Source organism: Cyprinus carpio, chromosome B24, assembly GCF_018340385.1.
Source record: "Cyprinus carpio isolate SPL01 chromosome B24, ASM1834038v1, whole genome shotgun sequence".
NCBI lineage: Eukaryota > Metazoa > Chordata > Actinopteri > Cypriniformes > Cyprinidae > Cyprinus > Cyprinus carpio.
Genome location: NC_056620.1, coordinates 5,181,334 through 5,200,550, shown reverse-complemented (window position 1 = coordinate 5,200,550; position 19,217 = coordinate 5,181,334). Strand labels below are relative to the sequence as shown.

Here is a 19,217-nt window from a genome sequence, read left to right as displayed (position 1 = left end):
TATTATTTATTAACATATAACTAAATTGAAATAACTGACGACGACAACAACAACAACAATAATAATATAATTCAGATATTTATGAATCTGACTAATTAGAGACGAGTTATGGGCCACTATACCACGCCTATTTTATAACCGGTAGACGTTTTGTTTGATTTTTTTAAAAATAATATTATTTATTAACTTGTAAATATTTATAATTAAAATTGAAATAATATAATAATAATAATAATAATAATAATAATAATAATAATAATAATAATAATAATAATAATAATTTATATTTATTATTCAGAACTTACGAATCTGACCACTTAGAAACAAGTTATGGGCCACTAAACCACGCCTATTTTATAACCCGTGCACGCTAACTGCAAATCATCCCCCTATTTATTCTATTTCTAAAATAGCCCTCTTCCAACCAATAGTCCAACAGCCGTACATCACGTGACAGTCTCTTCCGGTTCATGAGGCGGCTCGGTAACTGAAGAGTCGGTCGGTGGTTGAACATAGAGGGTATAATTGTATACTTTTGTTGGGTGCCGGCACATATTGGGATAGTAGGAAACGAAATAGCGGATAAGTTAGCAAAAGAAGCGTTAAGGAAAGAATTGATAGATATTAAGATACCTTTAGGAAAGAAATGAAGTTAGATCAATAATTAACAGAGAAATAACAAAAATATGGCAACAAAGATGGGATAGTAGCAGTACAGGTAGGTGGTATTATAGTATTGTTAAGTCAGTAGGAAAAAAGAATCGTGCTATGGAAGGCATAGAAAAGAAGAAGTAATGATTTCTAGACTAAGGATGGGGCATACAGGATTAAACTCAACACTGGCATTAATGGGAAAACATGGAAATGGTATGTGTGATGAATGTGGTGTGGTTGAAACAGTAGAACATGTGTTTTTTAAGTGTAGTAAATATGAAGAACAGCGTAGTGATCTTTTTAAAAATATAAAGAACAGGTCAGTGAGTATAATGGATTTATTGGGAAAGGGTTTGAGTGATAGACAGAGGTTTAAGGACGTGATGACATTTTTTAGAGCTTACAGGACTAGATCACCGGATCTAGAGCCTGAGGAGAAGGAGCAAGTAGCTCTGATCATCCTGGAGGTTGAGGAGATCAGTGTGGAAGCTGGAGGAGCTGAACACGCAGCGTCAGCTGAAGCTTGGTATCTGATCCTCTGGGATGTTAAAGGGATTTAAAAAAATTTTTTTTTTTTTTTTTTTTTTTTTTTTTTTTTTTTGCAATTCAGATCCATTATTCATGTGGGCAAGGTATACAGTAGGTGGCGGTAATACTCCTAAGGAGTGAACGGCCATAAAACGGAGTCGATGCTGGAGGAGCAAGAGTCGGTCGGTGGGGTAGTAATCACAACTCGATCCGCTGTACTCCATGACTGATGATCAGGGTTCACTGCTCTACTCTTCTTGACTGGTTCAGCGGGTTCAGCAGAAGAGTTTTCACTCACGCGGCTTCAGGAAGCGGAAGGACAGAGAGCTCCACCGCTGCGACACAGGTAGCGACCACACTGATACACATGAAGGTCACCAGCGTGAGCCAATGACTGACAGACAGCTGCCTGACAGTATTACACTGAGTTCACATTAGGAGTGTGAATGTTGTGCGTTGTAACAGTGTTGAAATTCGTATATTATATAGTGTAATGTTAAAGGTCAATCACTCGTGCATGAGAGACACTCCACTGTTAACTGATACAGGATGTGTGAAGAATCCTTGACAGGAAGTCTTGTGTTCCGTTTTGATGGATACTGCACTACTTTTAGCTCTATGTGATCTAGTATTTATGTTTTTCAGGTTTTATTCCAGCAGGGTCCTGTATATAATTTTAACAAACCAATGACTATCGCGAGGTATGTCAATGTCACGTGTGCTAATTAATATAGTACTATTACATTAATTTGTATGCATAAGGACACCGGGGCAAGTTGTCACATGGGGAAGGTGTCACAAGGACTACATAAAAATAACTACGAGGGTCAACGTTTCAGATATGTCTAGAGTGTATTTCTAACAGGCCACATTAGCTGTTTGGTGTTTTTACATGAAAATTATTTAAATTAATTACAAAACATTTGAATTTTATACAATAGTTCAAAAGTTACTAAGGTTTACTTTTTTTTTTTTTTTTTTTTGAAAGAAATTAGGTAACACTCTATTTTAAGGTGTCCTCGTCACACGTTACATGCACTTACTGTTATAATAACAATAAGTTATGCATAATTACATGCAAGTAATCCTAACCCTAACCATATAGTAACTACATGTAACTAATTAATATTACTCAGTACTTAAACATGTAATTATCACACTAACAAGGACACCTTAAAATGAAGTCTAACTGAAATAAATAAATAATTTTTTTTCAGTATGGTTGCAGTCAAATGATCAAAAGTGACAGAAGAGACATTTAAAATGTTACAAGAGATTGTTACAAAATATATAAAATATTACAAAAGTTGTTTCTATTCTAACTTTATTTATCAAAGAATCATAAATAAAACGGATCACAGTATCCACAAATATTAAGCACAACTGTTTTTCGAACAGCAAATCAGCATTAGAATGATTTCACAATATTATGTGAATATTTATATGACTGTACTTTTTATTTATTTATTTATATATATATATATATATATATATATATATATATATATATATATATATATATGATACAGATTTTGAAATTGACTTTCAAAAATGATAAAATACACCAAGTGTCAAGTGTGTCAGCAAGCCCTGATCTCTCTTATGCACACATTCATACTGTTTGAAGTCATTTTCTTTTTTCATTTTATTGTTTATTTATTGTTTTTTAAAACAAGTTTTGGTTACACTTTATCTTAAGGTGTCCTTGTTCCAGTGTGATAATTATACACTTAAGTTTTACGTAATATTAATTAACTACATGTATATACTATAAGGTTAGGATTAAGGTTTGGTTTAGGGTTACTTGGATGAAATTATGTATAATTAATTGTAATTATTATAGCAAGTACATGTAACGTGTAACAAGGACACCTTAAAATAAAGTGTTACCCAAATGTTTCATGTGTTTATTAAGTACTTACATGTTTGTGTTCCAGGCGCAGGAATAGATGTCTGTACACAACACCACGAGTCTGTTGCAGTATATGCAGTGATGCAAAGTTAAAAGATCCTTTCTCACTAGCACAAAAAGATTTGCAAAATTTATACGAAGACATAAAAAAGGTAAATCAAGAGCACTTACCCAGTGCTAAGTTTTATAGCATTTTATGCCTTTTATAAAGCAAACTACTGCAACTGACCTTTTGAACTTCCCGTTTCAGCAGCTGCTCGTCTCTAAGGCAGAGCTGAACGCGCTGTGTGATTATTACTTTGATGGAAAGGGAAAAGCCTTTCGACCGATGATTGTAATCCTGATGGCTCGAGCTTGTAACGTCCACAGCAATAAAGAGGGGTGAGAAAGCACTTCAGCGCTGTGTGTGTGTGTGTAATGTGATGCATCAGTCAGTGTTAATAAAGCAGATCTGATGTCCTCAGGGCTCTGCTGCCGGCGCAGCGCTCCATCGCTATGATCTCTGAGATGATCCACACAGCCAGTCTGGTGCATGACGACGTCATTGATGATTCGGACACAAGACGTGGCAAAAACACCATTAATAAAGTCTGGGGAGAGAGAAAAGTGAGTAACCCATCTGATCATAAAATAGATTTTAGGGTTTTTCTGGGTCTTAATAAAATCTTAATTTGCCCTTTCAAAAATTAAGGTCTTAAATCAAAGCAGAAAGTATTAAATTCCTAAAGTTATGCCATTAAATTTTGTTAAAGGGTTACTCCACCTCAAAATGAAAATTTTGTCATTAATCACTTACCCCCATGTTGTTCCAAACCCGTAAAAGCTCTGTTCATCTTTGGAACACAATTGAAGATATTTTGGATGAAAACCTGGAGGCTTGAGACTGTCCCATAGACTGCCAAGTAAATATCAGTGTCAAGGTCCAGGAAAGGTATAAAAGTCGTCATCAGAATACTCTATCTGCCATCAGACGTGCAGTCTGGGTTGTATGAAGTGACGAGAACACTTTTTGTAAGCGAAGAAACAATAATAACGACTTTATTCAATAATTCCTTTGTCAACAGTCTCCTCTGTGTCTCTCCATATCACTGTGTGCTGTGTATGCTCTTCTGTGTCATCCGCACCACAAGGATGCACTGTTTCTACATGTATTTAGCTTTCATTTGAAATAAAACAGCGCATCCTTGTGGCGCGGATGACACAGAAGAGGATACACAGCATACAGTGATATGGAGAGACACAGAGGAGATGGAAAAACGGTTAACTCAATTTTTCACTTGTACATTTTCATGCAATTCACAAACAATTTTATCCATTTTATTAACAATTCAAATTAATCAGATAATTTTTTAAAGAATGATCTACATTTTGCATAGAGGCCCATTATTAACAGTTGTCAGTCCTCTGAATCAATCTGCTGGTATGGCTGCTAATTCAAGTTTATAATTTTACAAGGCTAACTGATTATGAGAAAACCCTTTTGCAATTGTGTTGCACAGCTGAGAACCGTTGTACTAATGGAGCAAGCAAGGGAACATGGCATTCTTTAGGTTAGTTTAGTATCTGAACATCAGCAGTTGTTTATTTGGTTTACAGGCTCAAAATGGCCAGAAAGAAAGAACTTTCATTAGAGATCCGTCAGTCTGTTGTCCTTAGAAAGGAAGGTTACTCAATGCGAGAAATCGCGAGGAAACTTAAGACTTCTTATCATTCTGTTAACTAGTCCCTTCAGAGAGCAGCACAAACTGACTCTAAAAGGGACAGAAAAAGGAGTGGGAGGCCCTGATGCACAATTGTACAAGAAGACAAATATCTGAGAGTGTGTAGTTTATGACAGACACCTCACAGGTCCTCAACTGCCAGCTGCACTAAATGATACCCATCAAACACCAGTGTCCGCATCAACAGTGGCGAGGCGACTTCAGGATGCTGGACTTCATGACCGAATTGCCAAGCAAAAGCCATATCTCACTTGGGGCCAATAAAAACAAAAGACTGAGATGTGCAGAAGAGCACAGACACTGGAAGACTGGAAGAAGGTGTTGTGGACCGATGAGTCCTCGGATCAAACAGAAGAACATTTGCGAGACGCAGAACAAATGAAAAGATGCTAGAACAGTGCTTAATACCTTCAGTCAAGCATGGTGGAGGCAGCGTGAGGGTCTGGAGGTGGTAAAAGAGGAGATTTAGAGTGGAAGAGACCTTGAGGAAGGAAAGCTATCACAAGTTTTTACAACGCCATACCATACCCTGTGGACAACACTTGATTGGGGCCTGAATTCTGACTGTAATGGAGGCCAGCACAGTCTCCGGATCTGAACCCTATTGAGCTGTTGTGGAAGCAGCTTGAACGTAGGGTCCGGAGGAAGCCAATCCATCTTGTGGGAGATGCCCTAGGAAGCATGGGGTGCAATCTCATTAGATTACTTTGAGAAATTAACAGCTAGAATGCCTGAGGTCTGCCAGGCTGTAATTGCTGCAAAAGTTTTTTTTTTTTTTAATTATAGTAATGTTGCAAGTTGTATTTTAAAACTTGAAACATTTGTAATATAATACATTTACATTTAGAGAATATATTGACACACTGTGTTCCATTGAATGACTTGGTCATGTAAAGGTCTTTTTAAGATTTGCTTTCATAAAACTTTCAGAAACCCTGTTGATGTTCAGTGTGAAATCTGATGTATTTTTGTTAGTGATTTGAAAATAAGCAACAACATTAATATTATGTTTTATCTGGAACTGTTAGGCTATCCTGGCTGGAGATTTCATTCTGTCAGCGGCATCCATGGCATTAGCACGTATTGGGAACACTACAGTAGTGTCTGTGCTGTCACAAGTCATAGAAGACCTTGTGCGAGGTAAGCCAGTCTGGATTTGATTCATGATGCATGTTTTATAAAGTGGAACGGTTTATTTTTATTTTTCTTATATATTTTTCATTGCTGAATTCCAGGTGAATTCATGCAGCTGGGGGCTAAAGAGAATGAAAACGAGAGATTCAAGCACTACCTTGAGAAAACCTTCAAGAAGACTGCGAGTCTCATTGCGAACAGTTGTAAAGCAGTATGTACGTTCTGTCTTAATAATACGATGAAGTTCAGAGCTGAAAAAGAAGTTAAACACCAGTGTTATTTCCTCTGAATTGTAGGTGTCAATATTGGTGAATTCTGATCCCGAGGTGCATGAGATTGCCTATCAGTATGGACGAAATGTTGGAATTGCATTCCAGGTAATTTTCTGATGTATGTGTGAATAATTTCTCTTGGATTTTTTATTTATGTTAGCTCTATCATTTTCATGTGTGTGTATTATAGGAGTATTATTCTATTATTTAAATATCATCACTATTACTTTATATATTTTTGTAATTCATATTTATGAAGCACGTATTAGGGCTGGGCGATAAATCGATTTTATCGATTAACTCGAATGTGTAGTTTACATCGGTTTGTTTGAATGAAAATCGGTTTTCTTTTTAACATCCACCGACGCTCCACTCAGGGCTCCCGTAGTTCCGATTGAGCTCAACCCTCCCCCCGCGCGTTTGTCATAGAGACATGCTGCCGAGCAGAACATATTAATCCTTACTCACTAGCAGAGCGATGTGATTTTGACTGGAGCGAGGAGCGGAGTTTTTAAAAGTCGGAGCGTCGTGGTTTTCACTCGCTCCAGCACCGCTCCATCACGAGTACAATTCATGCCAACAGCCCGTAATATAACTGCATATTTAGCAAAAATTCACGTTAAACATATTTAGCTATAGCTTGATACAGATGGATCTGTCAAATCAGAAGATTATAATGACAGCAGTAACCGAGCGGGAAGTTACAGGCTAGTTCTCAAGGAGTTTGTCTGTTCCTTTTACTGAATATTTTCGGCTTAAAGCATGATTTAAATAGATACAGCAAATTCACACACAATCGCTTTCGCAATAATGCATTCAAACAAATGTAATCTTACAATACTTCATCTTTATCTGATTTTGAAATCTGTAAGAAATGCATCGATCTGTAGATAAAATAACTGACGGAAAATGAACTGCTATTTTTCATCACAAACAAAATTTGCACAGCAGAAAGCAGCAATTATACCTTTTAATGCTGACAATGTTATTAGTTTGGCATGTGGTAGGAAAAAAAAAGTTTGCACACAATAGCCTAATCCCCTTTGAAACTCTACTGTTATTTTACTTTTTATTTTAATATAGGCTACATTATGAACATAGCATTTCAAACATACTGAAATACGTTAGCCACGGAGCGAAGGCGAAGCGGTGTTTCTGGTATCAGTGAGCGCGGAGTGATTATTAAATGCTCGGAGCGCGGAGGGAAATAGTTGCCGCTCCACTCCACTCACATACTCTGCTGCCGAGTGAGAGAGATGTTTTGCCCTACAAAATGAACAAGACCGCGGCAGCACAAGCACAGCATATCCGCCAAAAAGCAACCTGCAGCAATGCTCGTTGTGCGGCTCACCAACAACAACTATCGCGTCCGGTGTAGCGTCTGCTCTATTTACAAATAATTTATATAAGAAAAAAATGACTCACTGTAGTTGCCAGTTTTAATCTTAACAGCTCTTAACGCCGAGTGGATGGTTAGATGCATGATAGGCTAGTATTAAATAAAAAAATAAATAAATAAATAAAGGTCTTTCCAGCATTAAGGTAATAACATTACTTCTTTTTTTTTTTTTTTTAAATCATCTTCTTGGTTATAAATTTGACTGGTAAATAATAAATAAAGAATTATATTAAAACTTGTTTTGATCAATTTCTTTGTCATTTGAATATTGTAGGGGGAAAAAAAAAATCGATTTAAATCGTAAATCGGATTTTTGGTGAAAAAATCTGGGATTTTTTTTTTTTTAGGCCATATTGCCCAGCCCTAGCACGTATGAATGTTGCTTGTGTACATTGCCAATTTATAAACTTTCTTTACTAAACAATACAAAGAAATAATTTTTTTTTTTTAAATTAACAGTCAGCAATAAAATAAGAAATACATTCTAAGCAGTTACTAGCACAAATAAATAAAATAAAGATTAGAAAAGGTAGCTTTAACAGTAGTATTCAACAAAAGTTATTTAGTGAAGAACAGCTTTTTTTTTCCCCTTTTGGTTTTTGATTAACATTAAGGACACAAACACGCATCAGACTGCTGTCATTTTAAGACCTAATGCACAGATCCAATACAACAAAACATATGCATTTTCTTTCTCAACGGTTTGCTCTCACTTAAGACATAACTGTGTTTTCTAAGACTGTGAATACTCTATATTTTGACACAGTTTTGTATGTATTTGACCGTTTACGCACAGTAAGCCACAAAAAAGAACTAAATTCTGTACTTGCGAGCAGTTTGAGAGGCAGATTCAGTTTGCCGTTACTATCAAAATCATAAAGTTCTGGCTGTTGCTGTGGTTGCTCTTTTTGTTGGCAGTTACAAATGTAGGAAATAATGAACTATAACAATCTTCAGCAGTGGAGAGTTCATCTGGTTCTTCTAGGGAAAGCATCAGTGTGTCATTTCTTCACAAGCAACACTAAATAGACTTATGTAAATACATTTCAAACATTTCAGACTGGACTAGATTGCCGTTCTGTTTACTACACAACCATAATTGTGTAAGCATTTCATTAAAGTTCCCATTGTTTTATCTTAAATTATGATGTTGTAAGAATAGTGTCAGTTGTGTTGTGTTTTGCAGCTCGTGGATGACATTCTGGACTTCACTTCCAGTGCAAACCTCCTGGGCAAGCCGTCCGCTGCCGATCTCAAACTGGGTCTGGCCACCGGTCCGGTTCTGTTCGCTTGTCAACAGGTATGACAGCCAAACACATCTGTGCTCTCATATGTTGTCACATCCTCAAGTAGATTCAGGAGAATCGGGTCTAATGTTTGACTTGGTTTATTACAGCTATAAACGTAACTCTAACACAATCTTTGTTTTTTAAAGTCTTCTCAACCATACTCACACTGATTTCACTCTTTAGTTTCCCGAGCTGCATGCAATGATAATGAGACGCTTCAGCTCTGATGGAGATGTGGACCGAGCCTGGCAATATGTCCTGAAGGTGAGAAGGATTTGTCTCGAATTAGGGCTACAAAACGATTAATTACATTCAATTCAAAATAAAAGTTTATGTTTACATATTATATGTGTGTGTACTGTGTATATTTATAAATACACACACACACATATGTATGCATCTAAAAAATATTTGTATGTGTATATATATTTATACTTGTATATAATTTATATTATATATAACTATAAATATGTATAAGTCTAACATATTTTTCCTTGATATATACATGTACATGTGTATTTATATATACATAATAATTATACACCATCTACACACACACATAGTATGTAAACATAAACTTTTATTTTGAATGTGATTAATAATTTTGCAGCCCTATGTTGTATCAGAGTGAATCTCATGAAGACATGTCCAGATTCCATTTCACCTCTATATACAACTATAGCACTAAGTAGTAAATCAAGTCAGGGAGGCTCCATATTTAAAGGGACAGTTCACCCAAAAATGAAAATTCTGTCATTAATTACTCACCCTCATGTCATTTCAAACGCATGTGTGCCTTGTTTACATTCAGAGGAAAGCACGCACATGCATCATGGTACTTTTAAAATGGCGCTAGGGTGACGCGGAGGAGAAGAATTGTTGAATAAAGTCATCATTTTTGTTTTCTTTGTGCAAAAAAGTATTTTCATAGCTTCATAAAATTACGGTTGAACCCTTGATGTCACATGGATTATTTTACCGATGTCCTTACTACGTTCCTGTGCCTTGATCGTGGTAGTACCCTTGCTCTCTACAGAGAGTCAGAAAGCTCTCAGATTTCATCAAAAAATATCTTAATTTGTGTTCTGAAGTTGAACGAAGGTCTTACGGGTTTGGAATGACATGAGGATGAGTAATTAATGACAGAATTTTCATTTTTGGGTGAACTCTCCCTTTAATGTATGTCATATGAAAATACTGTGAGGATTTACTGATTTTTCAGCTGAAGAAATGTCTTTCAGTAGACAAAGCTCCATAAAAAGAGTTTTGGAAATTGTGAGGTGTGAAAATGACATGATCTAGAACCTTTATACATTTATTACATAAATATGTATACCAAACATTTACTCATTATTTTGCTATACTACATATACTACAATGTTTTCATAAAGTATATTGCATAACCTTAATTAAATTTTTTGGTGTTATATTAATGAGAATTTATTTTTTTTGTATGATATTAAAAAGGCTTGTTTTAAGCAAAAAATAAATAAATAAATAAGAAGAATAATAAAATTAAATAAAAAAACTTTTTTATGGTGAAATATTGAAAAAGTAAATTTTTTTTTTTTCTCAAAATGCCGATTAAAATATGTATTTAAAACTTATTTCTTTTACTATTTTGTTTCATTTAACTGCATTCAAAAATAAATTAACTTACATTTGTATTTTTTTTTTTCTATTTAAGAAATGATTTAATTTAAAACTGCATTTTAACACAAGTTGTTTTAAATAGGTCTAGTCTTTATTAGTCTAAAAATAATATACATTTGAATAAATAAGTTTTCAATTGATGTATGGTTTATGTTAGGACAATATTTGGCCGAGATACAGCTATTTAAAAATCTAGAATCTGAGGGTGCAAAAAAACAAAAAAAAAATCTAACTATTGAGAAAATCGCCTTTAAGTTCTTAGTAATGCATATTACTAATCAAGAATTAAGTTTTGATGTATTTATGGTAGGAAATGTACAAAATATCTTCATTGAACATGATCTTTACTTAATATCCTAATGATTTTTGGTGTAAAAGTTACAGCACTTGTATATCATTGCTCTTTTGTTGATTTTGATTGCTTCCATTGTCCTCATTTGTAAGTCACTTTGGATAAAAGTGTCTGCTAAATGACTAAATGTAAATGTAAAAGAAAAATCAATAATTTTGAACCCAGCTAATGTATTGTTGGCTATTGCTACAAATATACCCGTGCTACTTAAGACTGGTTTTGTGCTCTAGGGTGACAATTAATAGAACATATTCCTTCATTTTATATGTAAGTGTCACTCATAGTCCTCCTCAGGAATATGACCTGGACAAGTTTTTGATACATTTCTTGTGCTTCATCCCATTAGAATAGTTAAAGAATCATTACAGAAGTTTCTGTAAGTAGCTTTGAACAGCCTCACTCATCTGTGTTTTCACACACACACACAGAGTGACGGTGTGGAACAGACTAACTACCTCGCCCAACACTACTGCCAAGAGGCCATTGGTCAGATCAGCCAGCTGCAGCAGTCGACAGAGCGAGACGCGCTCATCCAGCTGACCGAGCTGGTGCTGCGCAGGGACAAGTGAGCCTGGACGCAGAGCTCCACACTCAGGCAGCTACACCTCTGCAGGGCCCTGCTGGGAGACAGAGACGGACGCCGGGGCTTCAGAGATCAAAGAATCACATTTACATTGTCACTGTATGCTCTAAACGCAGAGCCCTGACCTCCGTTAACCTCTGCGTGAGCTGCTCTACTGGTACAGAAGCAGAAACTCTGTGAAATCATTGTAATTCAAGGAGTAGCACAGATGGGGGTGCTACAGTCACGTGTGGGTCTATGTGGATCTGTTACAGATGATCGCTGAAACATCCGTCCACACTACGTCTTTGTTCTTGTTAATGTACTTTTGTATCAAGTGCTAAATAACAACCGAGGCCTTAAACCTCACTGGCTATTTACTCAAATTAAAAAATGTTTTATTTTTAAAAAAATGTAAACCTCCGGTTTGACACTTACTTTCCCATCTTGGTAACACATGGCCAAAAATGTAAATTAACAGACACACATTTTACATAGAATGATTTATTATAAAAGACTGTACAATTAAATTTCAATTAACATATTATAAATACAACTTCTGAGCCGAGTCGAGCTTCAGCGCAGATGGAGTTCAGTTGGAACACTTCAAATGTTTCAGTATGACAAAAAAAGTCTGAAGGCATTAGCTTTGAACACCTGAAATGACTGAGAACGGTCAGATGTAGATTCATGACATCTCTGTAATCAGTCGTCAGACAGTATGACTCCTAAAACAACTCAGAGAATGAAAATAGATGAAAACTTTAAAAAGGAGGAATTAATGCCAGACCCAAGTTGAGTAACTAGTTCAGATCTCAGACTGTGATTGTGATGCTCCTCAGTTCATTGTTCAATGCGCCAACCACAGTATTGGTAATCTAAAGAAATGAGTCCAGCATTGTAAGAACTGTGATTTGTATTGATTAGAGACCTTTAGATACTTTACAGACTAAATATCAAAGCTATCTACACAGAATTCATTCTTTGTTCATTGTAGCAAATCCTTTAGTCATTGTGGCATTAACTAAAAAAATTAAAATGGAAGGAGAGAATTTGAGTCTTCGGGAAAATAAGAGAAAAAAAAAAGTTCTGTGCTTTGCATTTATTACCCAAATATAATAATTTTATATATATATAAAACTAAAAATTACAAATGCCTATATAAAAAAAATGTGTACTGCAAATAATAAAAGATGAAAGCAGAATGGAATTTAACGTTTAGGTTACAATACATATCTCAATTTGGTATGCATGCTTTATGTTAAGATTTCGATACACTTTGGGGCAATGACGTGGTGTTTTAAGATAAAACACTAACATGAATTAGTTCATAAGATGAGTGATTTTTTTAATCCAAACAAATGTGAAAGGAGAGCAGAGGTGAAAGAAATCAAATAAATGGTCGACTTTTAGTTGGAAATGTCATAAAAGCAGACAATCATCTACTTTACATGTTCACATGTTGTATTGACATTCACTACAGACACCCACAGGCTAACTTTGATTTTATGTACACTGACTTCCTCTGAATAGTCGGTCATCCCGTTTGCCCACATCCACCCATCACCACAAAGTAAAGTTTTTTCATGATTCTCCGTTTGTGAGGAACAAGCATTGAGACCAGTGCTCAAGATCTGATTGGTTGAGCTTGATCTGATGTGTGATTCGGAGCTCCGCTCTCTTCAGTCGGCGTAGTGCATGATGGACTCCACGTAGTTTCCAGGAAACAGACCAGTGACGCCGCAGCAGACGCCCTCGAACCAGCCGTCGTCATTCTTCTTGATGATGTAGATAATGGCTCCTTCCATGAAGCTCAGTTCATCATCTTTATCCTTGGTGTATTCGTAGATGGCAACCACTGCAAAGATGAAGTCATGGGAAATATAAGCCACTTCAGACTCTGCACTAGATTAAGTGTGTTCTTAGGCAACAATATGATGAAAGACACTAATGTTCAATAAAGAGCTTAATTATAATTATTAAGTCATTTTATTTAATAGCATGTAACTATTATATTTTCGTTGATATTATTATTATTATTGATATACATATAATAATTTCATTAAATACGGTTTAGGAATTAAGATTATGTTAATAACTAAATTAAATGTTACTACTACTGCTAAAATATAATATAAAATATATAAATCATATATAATATATAACATATATAATAATATGCAAAAACAATTTTTAATGATTTATATATTTTAGTATTAGTAGTAACATATAATTTAGTTATTAACGTAATTTAACTTCTTAAAGTATTTATCATAATGAAATTATTATGAATGATACATATCAATAATATCAATGAAAACAATAGTTACATGCTATTAAATAAAATGGCACAATAATACTAATACTAAAAACATTTCATATTATCTAAATTAAATGGTAATTATTTCAGTAAATATAGATGTTTATAATTAAATGTTAATAAAATTAATGTCAATAATAATAAGAATTATTGGTATACATATTAATAATTTCATTAAATAGAAGTTACATGTTAAAAACGAATCATAGTTAATAATAATAATAATAATAATAAAATATATAAATCATAATTAAAAATGCTAATACATATAGAATAATTATAAGATGATGATACATTTTAATTAATATAAAAAATATGGTAAATTTTTCAATAAATAAAAAGAAATGTTAATAAACTAAATGACATTTATATAATAATAAAAAATGTCAAATATACAAATGTTAATAATGTTAATACATAGGAATTTAACTATCAATAAAACTAAAATATAAATAGTTATGCTAATAAATAAAATGTTATGTATACATGTTTGTAAAAGGTAATAAAATATAAAAATAATGCTAACAAATGTTAAAAACAACATTAATTATAACATTTTAATTATATGTGTATACAAATGTGTATGTGTGCATATAAATGTAATTTAAGAATAAATGTTAACAAATAAAATCAATATATGAACAAATGTTAAATAGCAACAACAACACTAATAAAAAAATAATAAATAATAAAAAAAATATAAAAAACATATGATATAATTTACTTGTCAATAAAATAAAATGAAATAAAATTTCAGTAGAGAAATAAAACTAAGTAGTACTCAGTACTGATGTTTAAAAAACCCTCACCTTTCTCAATGTAGGACTTGGGGGCCCACTGAGGGTCTCCATCTGCATAGGGGTCACTGTACTGCACCACAGCTGCCTCTTCATCTTCAAAGTCGACTGCTGGAGGCGGCGGTGGAGGCGGAGCCTCGTCAAACATGGGTATGTCATCAGGGGGAGGGGGAGGGGGAGGAGTCGGGGTATCTGCAACTGACATCCAGCAAACAACAGTCAGCTTCAGACACGCTCCATGATGAAGAGCTGTGCTGTGCATGCGATCCAGCAGCTCACCGTGAACACAAGCTCATGCAGACTGGTTAGTGGACATGCATGAACAACAGGGAACCTGAGAACATGGATCTAGGGAGGATACGGTCTATGTATGGAGGTACTCACAGATATCAATACTTACAGGACTAAAATTTAAAAGTTGAATTCCATATCCAAAAGACAGCAACACTATGACATCATTCCTCAGTATACCACACACACAGTACACACTCTACACACTCAAACTAGAACAGGATGCAAATGTTAAAATGTTAACCCGAGATTAACTAAACCTTTTTTTGACAATATTTTAAACTTTTTTTTAAACTTCATATCAACTTCAACTTTCTAAACTTATATATTTCCATTTTATATTGCGTTCTAAAATCTGGTGCGAAATCATTTGTTCTACTGACGGCAGAGTTGTTATTTTTAACAAACTATTAAAAATCATTTTTGTTAACTAAAACGCTGAAATTAAATAGATGAAAAAAGGAATTTAACACTTTAAAGAATTAAAAATGTTGCCTTGTCCACTAGTTAAATTCTAGTAAAAACTAGTTAAGCTATAAATAAATACATAAACAAATAAATAAATCTGAAAAAGAAACTAATAAAGCACATAACAAAACTTAAAAAAGTATTAAAATTCAATTCAATGAAAACTGCACATATAAAAATAGCCTAAATTATAAAGATAAAATATTATAATAGTACATTAATAATACTAAAATAACACTGATTGACATCTTTTTTTATTATTTTGTTTTATTGTGGTTTATACATTGTTAACAGTAGGTTAAAAATATTTTTCCCCTGATATTATTTTCCAGATAATGTCTGATTACACTGACATGATAAAAATAATAATATAATAACATAATAATTAACCATTATGTATGCTAAATTACACAAGTGGTACATATGTAATTGTTTTTTTTTTATAATAATAATGATGATGATGATGATGATAATAATAATAATAATAATAATAATAATAATAATAATAATAATAATAATAATAGACGCCTAACCTTTCCTCATAAAATATAAATGTAAAATTATATTTTAAAATATATAGGAGCTTTAATATTTTGGAGCACATAAAGCCAGAATGAACTGTACTTGATCAAAATATCACTTCCTGTCTAATAACAACAAGTGGATCAGACAAAGTTCAGTCAGAGGTCTAGACGGCTTTGTGAGACATCCTCCACATCAACAACTCATCACAATACCAGAATGCATCACGAGAGGGCAGCAAAAAACCACTTTGTGCTTTTGTTATTTTATGACAACTTTCTGAGAAATAGAGTGCACTCAGAGCATTTCTGTTGCAACTTGACAAGTTGATCATGCAACCTTGTATTAAATACATAACTGTCAGCAGAATGCGAGTTAACCAATGCCGTTTTAACACTGGACCAGTTAACAGCTTTCAATTCTTCCCATGATGCATCAGTGTCGTTCAGCCCTACCTGAAGCTTGCTGGGTATAAATCAAACAAAGCTGTACACAAATGTAGCCCAATGAATGAATAAAGAGTGTGTAATATCACATGCAGGGGAAGTCTAGAAACGAGACACACTTTATTGCCATTGAATACGTCCGAGATTAAATCCCGATGCAATCCAGAATGTAGAACAAAAAAACTAACAAAAACAAAACAATGAGTGCCTTTCAAGAATTCTTTCTGCAAGCAGTCTATTAAGCCTCTTTTAGGTTACATAAAGCAATACACACTTATGTAAATGTTTGACACACTTCTTTGCAGGCTTTAGGTGTGAGCAACGGCTTTATTGTAGTGTACTGTTTGAATCGTACGGAATGAACAATGTCTACTACAGCACAAACAGAGACGGAGAAGAGGGCAGCATGCAGCAAACCTCTAACACATCCACATGCTGGCGTGAGAAACGCTGGGGAAGGGGGCCGTCACACTTACTGTTTTCCTGTACTCTGGCCACAAAACCTGTGAGCGGGATCTGTGGGGTGAGCTGAGGCATGGGTGGAGGAGGGGGGGCCATAGACACTGAACACAAGCACAGCGCAGAGACAGAGAGGAAAGAGAAAAGCAGGAAGAGAGAGAAAGACAAAAACATCAGTCCCACATGAGAAAGACAGACAGAGGAATCTTATAGATATAGACCAGGGATCTCCAACCCTGCTCCCGGAGAGCTACCATCCTGCAGACTTCAGTTCCAACCCTGCCCCAACACACCTGTCTGTAATTATCAAGTATCCCTGAACACCTTGATCAGCTGCTTCAGGTGTGTTTGACTGGGGATGGAGCTGAACTCTGCAGGACAGTAGCTCTCCAGGAGCAGGGTTGGAGACCCCTGAAATAGACAGACCGGTTCATTTCCACGACATTTCTAGTTGTTTGTAATGGACTGGAAAAGGATTTTAAATCATTTTATAGAGATAATTATTATATCACAACAAGTAACTTCTAGTGACTGGTTTAGCATCGAGATACTATCATAGATTTTTTTTTTTTAATATTTTGAATCGATTTCATTCTTTATATTTTCTGGTTTAATGTTAATTTTAGGTAAAGTTTTAGGATTTTGTTGTGTTTTTGTATTTTTGTATTTTTTTTTTTTTTAAATATGTTTATATAGTTTTTACTTACTTTTTTTTTTCAGTTGTAGTTTTAGTTATTTTATTTCACCAAGTTACACTTAATGATAATTAAAAATGCTGGCTTGGAAACTTGCTGAAATACATTTTTTTTTTTTGTTTTTTGTTTGTTTGTTTTGTTTTTTCATATTTTATTTCATTTCAGTAAACATTTATTTTATTTAAAGTAACTTTTTTTTTCTCTCTAGTTAAATATAATAACCCTGGCTGGTAAAATATTGTAGTTAAGCATAATACTTTCAATTTAGCATAACTAGATACTTATAGAAATTCCCATCAAATATTGTATTAATTTCCATGATTATTTCAAGCCTGAACTGAAATTTCCAAAAAAAAAAAAACCCAAAAAAAAAACCTTTGAATAATTTAAATAATTAAATGTTAAAGGTCTTTATAGTGAAAAAAAAGGTAAGTAACTCTTTAAACAAATAAAAATAATAAAAAAAAAAAAATAAAAAAAAAAAAAAAAAACAACAATAATAATAATAATTATAATAATAATAATAATAATAATAATAATAATAATTATAATGATTATAATAATAATTTTGTATTGTGATATACTTTAAAATGTAATTTATTCCTGTGACGGAAAAGCTGAATTTTCAGCATCATTCTAATATGCTGGTTTGCTGCTTAAAAAACATTTCTTAATATTTTTTTGTAGAAATTGTGATGCTTTTTATCAATATACTCCAATAGCGTTGTGTTTCAGTAAATTTCTCTGGTTCACGTCTGATGATGATATGACGCTCATTCACTCTAATGCTTCTGGGCATCAGACAGTGAGATTTAAAACCTCAGCTTTAATGCGCAGATGACAATAAATCTCCATTCATAAGCAGGTGGCCACCGGCCCGGTGCTCTCACTACTCATAAACCTGAGGCTTTTGCGGTCTTAATGACATCAGTGTGTACGGCCGCACACCTGTGGGAAGAGACAGGCTGTTCCCTTCATCACAGACAGGATGCGCCTAAAAATACCCGGGTATTATGATGCTTAGATATGGCTTTCATCAAGCTAGAGCTGAGTTTAAAGTAATGAAACTGTTGCGATGGAACTTCAGATGTGATAAAAATGGCTGTGGGTTTGTACGTGTCTGTATATTTGTGCGTTGTTCTCCGTCTCTTACTTGCGTTTGTGCCCCCATTAACGTGCGGCTGCTGCAGGGAGAACTGGGAGGAGACGGACGGCGCTCGGCGGTATGTGCCCGTGGCAGAAACCATGGAGACGGAGGAAGTGGTGGAGCTGTGTCGAGAGATCTGCCGAGATATCGTGCCGAACTGTGACATGGGGATGGGCCCGAGACCTGGCCCAGCAGCCACAGCTGTTCGAACCCAGAGAAGAAGATCCAGAAGAGGACACTGAGTGACTGACATACAAGCAAGGAAAGCTTCCCAAGATGTATGAGTTTTACTAAGAGACAAACTAAGATCGAATCAAACAAAACATGTCAAGCACATTTCCAGGTCATATTTCATAAATTAAAAAAAAAAAAAAAAAAAAAAAAAAGGAAAAATTCGTTTAATATTTATTTATTATATTATAATATATTTGATTTGATTTTGGGCTTAAATATGTGGATAAATAAATAAATAAATGAAATTATTCAAATTAATTGAAAAATGTAACTGGGTCTTTTATTTGTCTCATTTAGACTTTTTTTGTCTCATTTTTGCAATTCTGACTTCATTCCCTCAGAATTTTTTTTTTTTTTTTACC

General features: G+C 34.3%; 2 protein-coding genes across 3 annotated transcripts in view; one reads left to right on the top strand and one right to left on the bottom strand.

Moving 5' to 3' along the window:
- Positions 1–1,441: 1,441 nt before the first annotated feature.
- Positions 1,442–11,889, top strand: pdss1 (prenyl (decaprenyl) diphosphate synthase, subunit 1). 2 transcript variants are annotated; one of them, XM_042752273.1, is made up of 11 exons: positions 1,442–1,528; positions 1,828–1,883; positions 3,120–3,246; positions 3,348–3,475; positions 3,559–3,700; positions 5,844–5,955; positions 6,051–6,160; positions 6,246–6,326; positions 8,807–8,920; positions 9,093–9,173; positions 11,343–11,889. In XM_042752273.1, the coding sequence occupies exons 2-11, from the start codon at positions 1,870–1,872 to the stop codon at positions 11,481–11,483; spliced, it is 1,050 nt and encodes a 349-aa protein (XP_042608207.1). In that variant the 5' UTR covers positions 1,442–1,528; positions 1,828–1,869; the 3' UTR covers positions 11,484–11,889. The 2 variants fall into 2 exon arrangements, with proteins under 2 accessions (XP_042608207.1, XP_042608206.1); XM_042752272.1 differs by having other exon boundaries at positions 3,345–3,475.
- A 75-nt stretch (positions 11,890–11,964) lies between these two features.
- The window catches only part of LOC122133878 (abl interactor 1-like), a 59,292-nt gene continuing 52,039 nt past the window's right edge, over positions 11,965–19,217 (bottom strand). The window contains exons 11-14 of the mRNA XM_042751892.1: positions 18,628–18,822; positions 16,797–16,883; positions 14,606–14,791; positions 11,965–13,334 (exon numbers count right to left, since the gene is read on the bottom strand). Of these exons, the coding sequence (XP_042607826.1) occupies positions 13,159–13,334; positions 14,606–14,791; positions 16,797–16,883; positions 18,628–18,822 (644 nt within the window). The 3' untranslated portion in view covers positions 11,965–13,158. The remainder of the gene's footprint in view (positions 13,335–14,605; positions 14,792–16,796; positions 16,884–18,627; positions 18,823–19,217) is intronic.

Bases quoted from the DNA above. Each gene is read 5' to 3' on its own strand.
- pdss1 (XM_042752272.1), top strand. The intron at 3,701-5,843 runs GTGAGTAACCCA...TGGAACTGTTAG, and splicing joins AAGTCTGGGGAGAGAGAAAA to GCTATCCTGGCTGGAGATTT. The intron at 9,174-11,342 runs GTGAGAAGGATT...ACACACACACAG, and splicing joins CCTGGCAATATGTCCTGAAG to AGTGACGGTGTGGAACAGAC.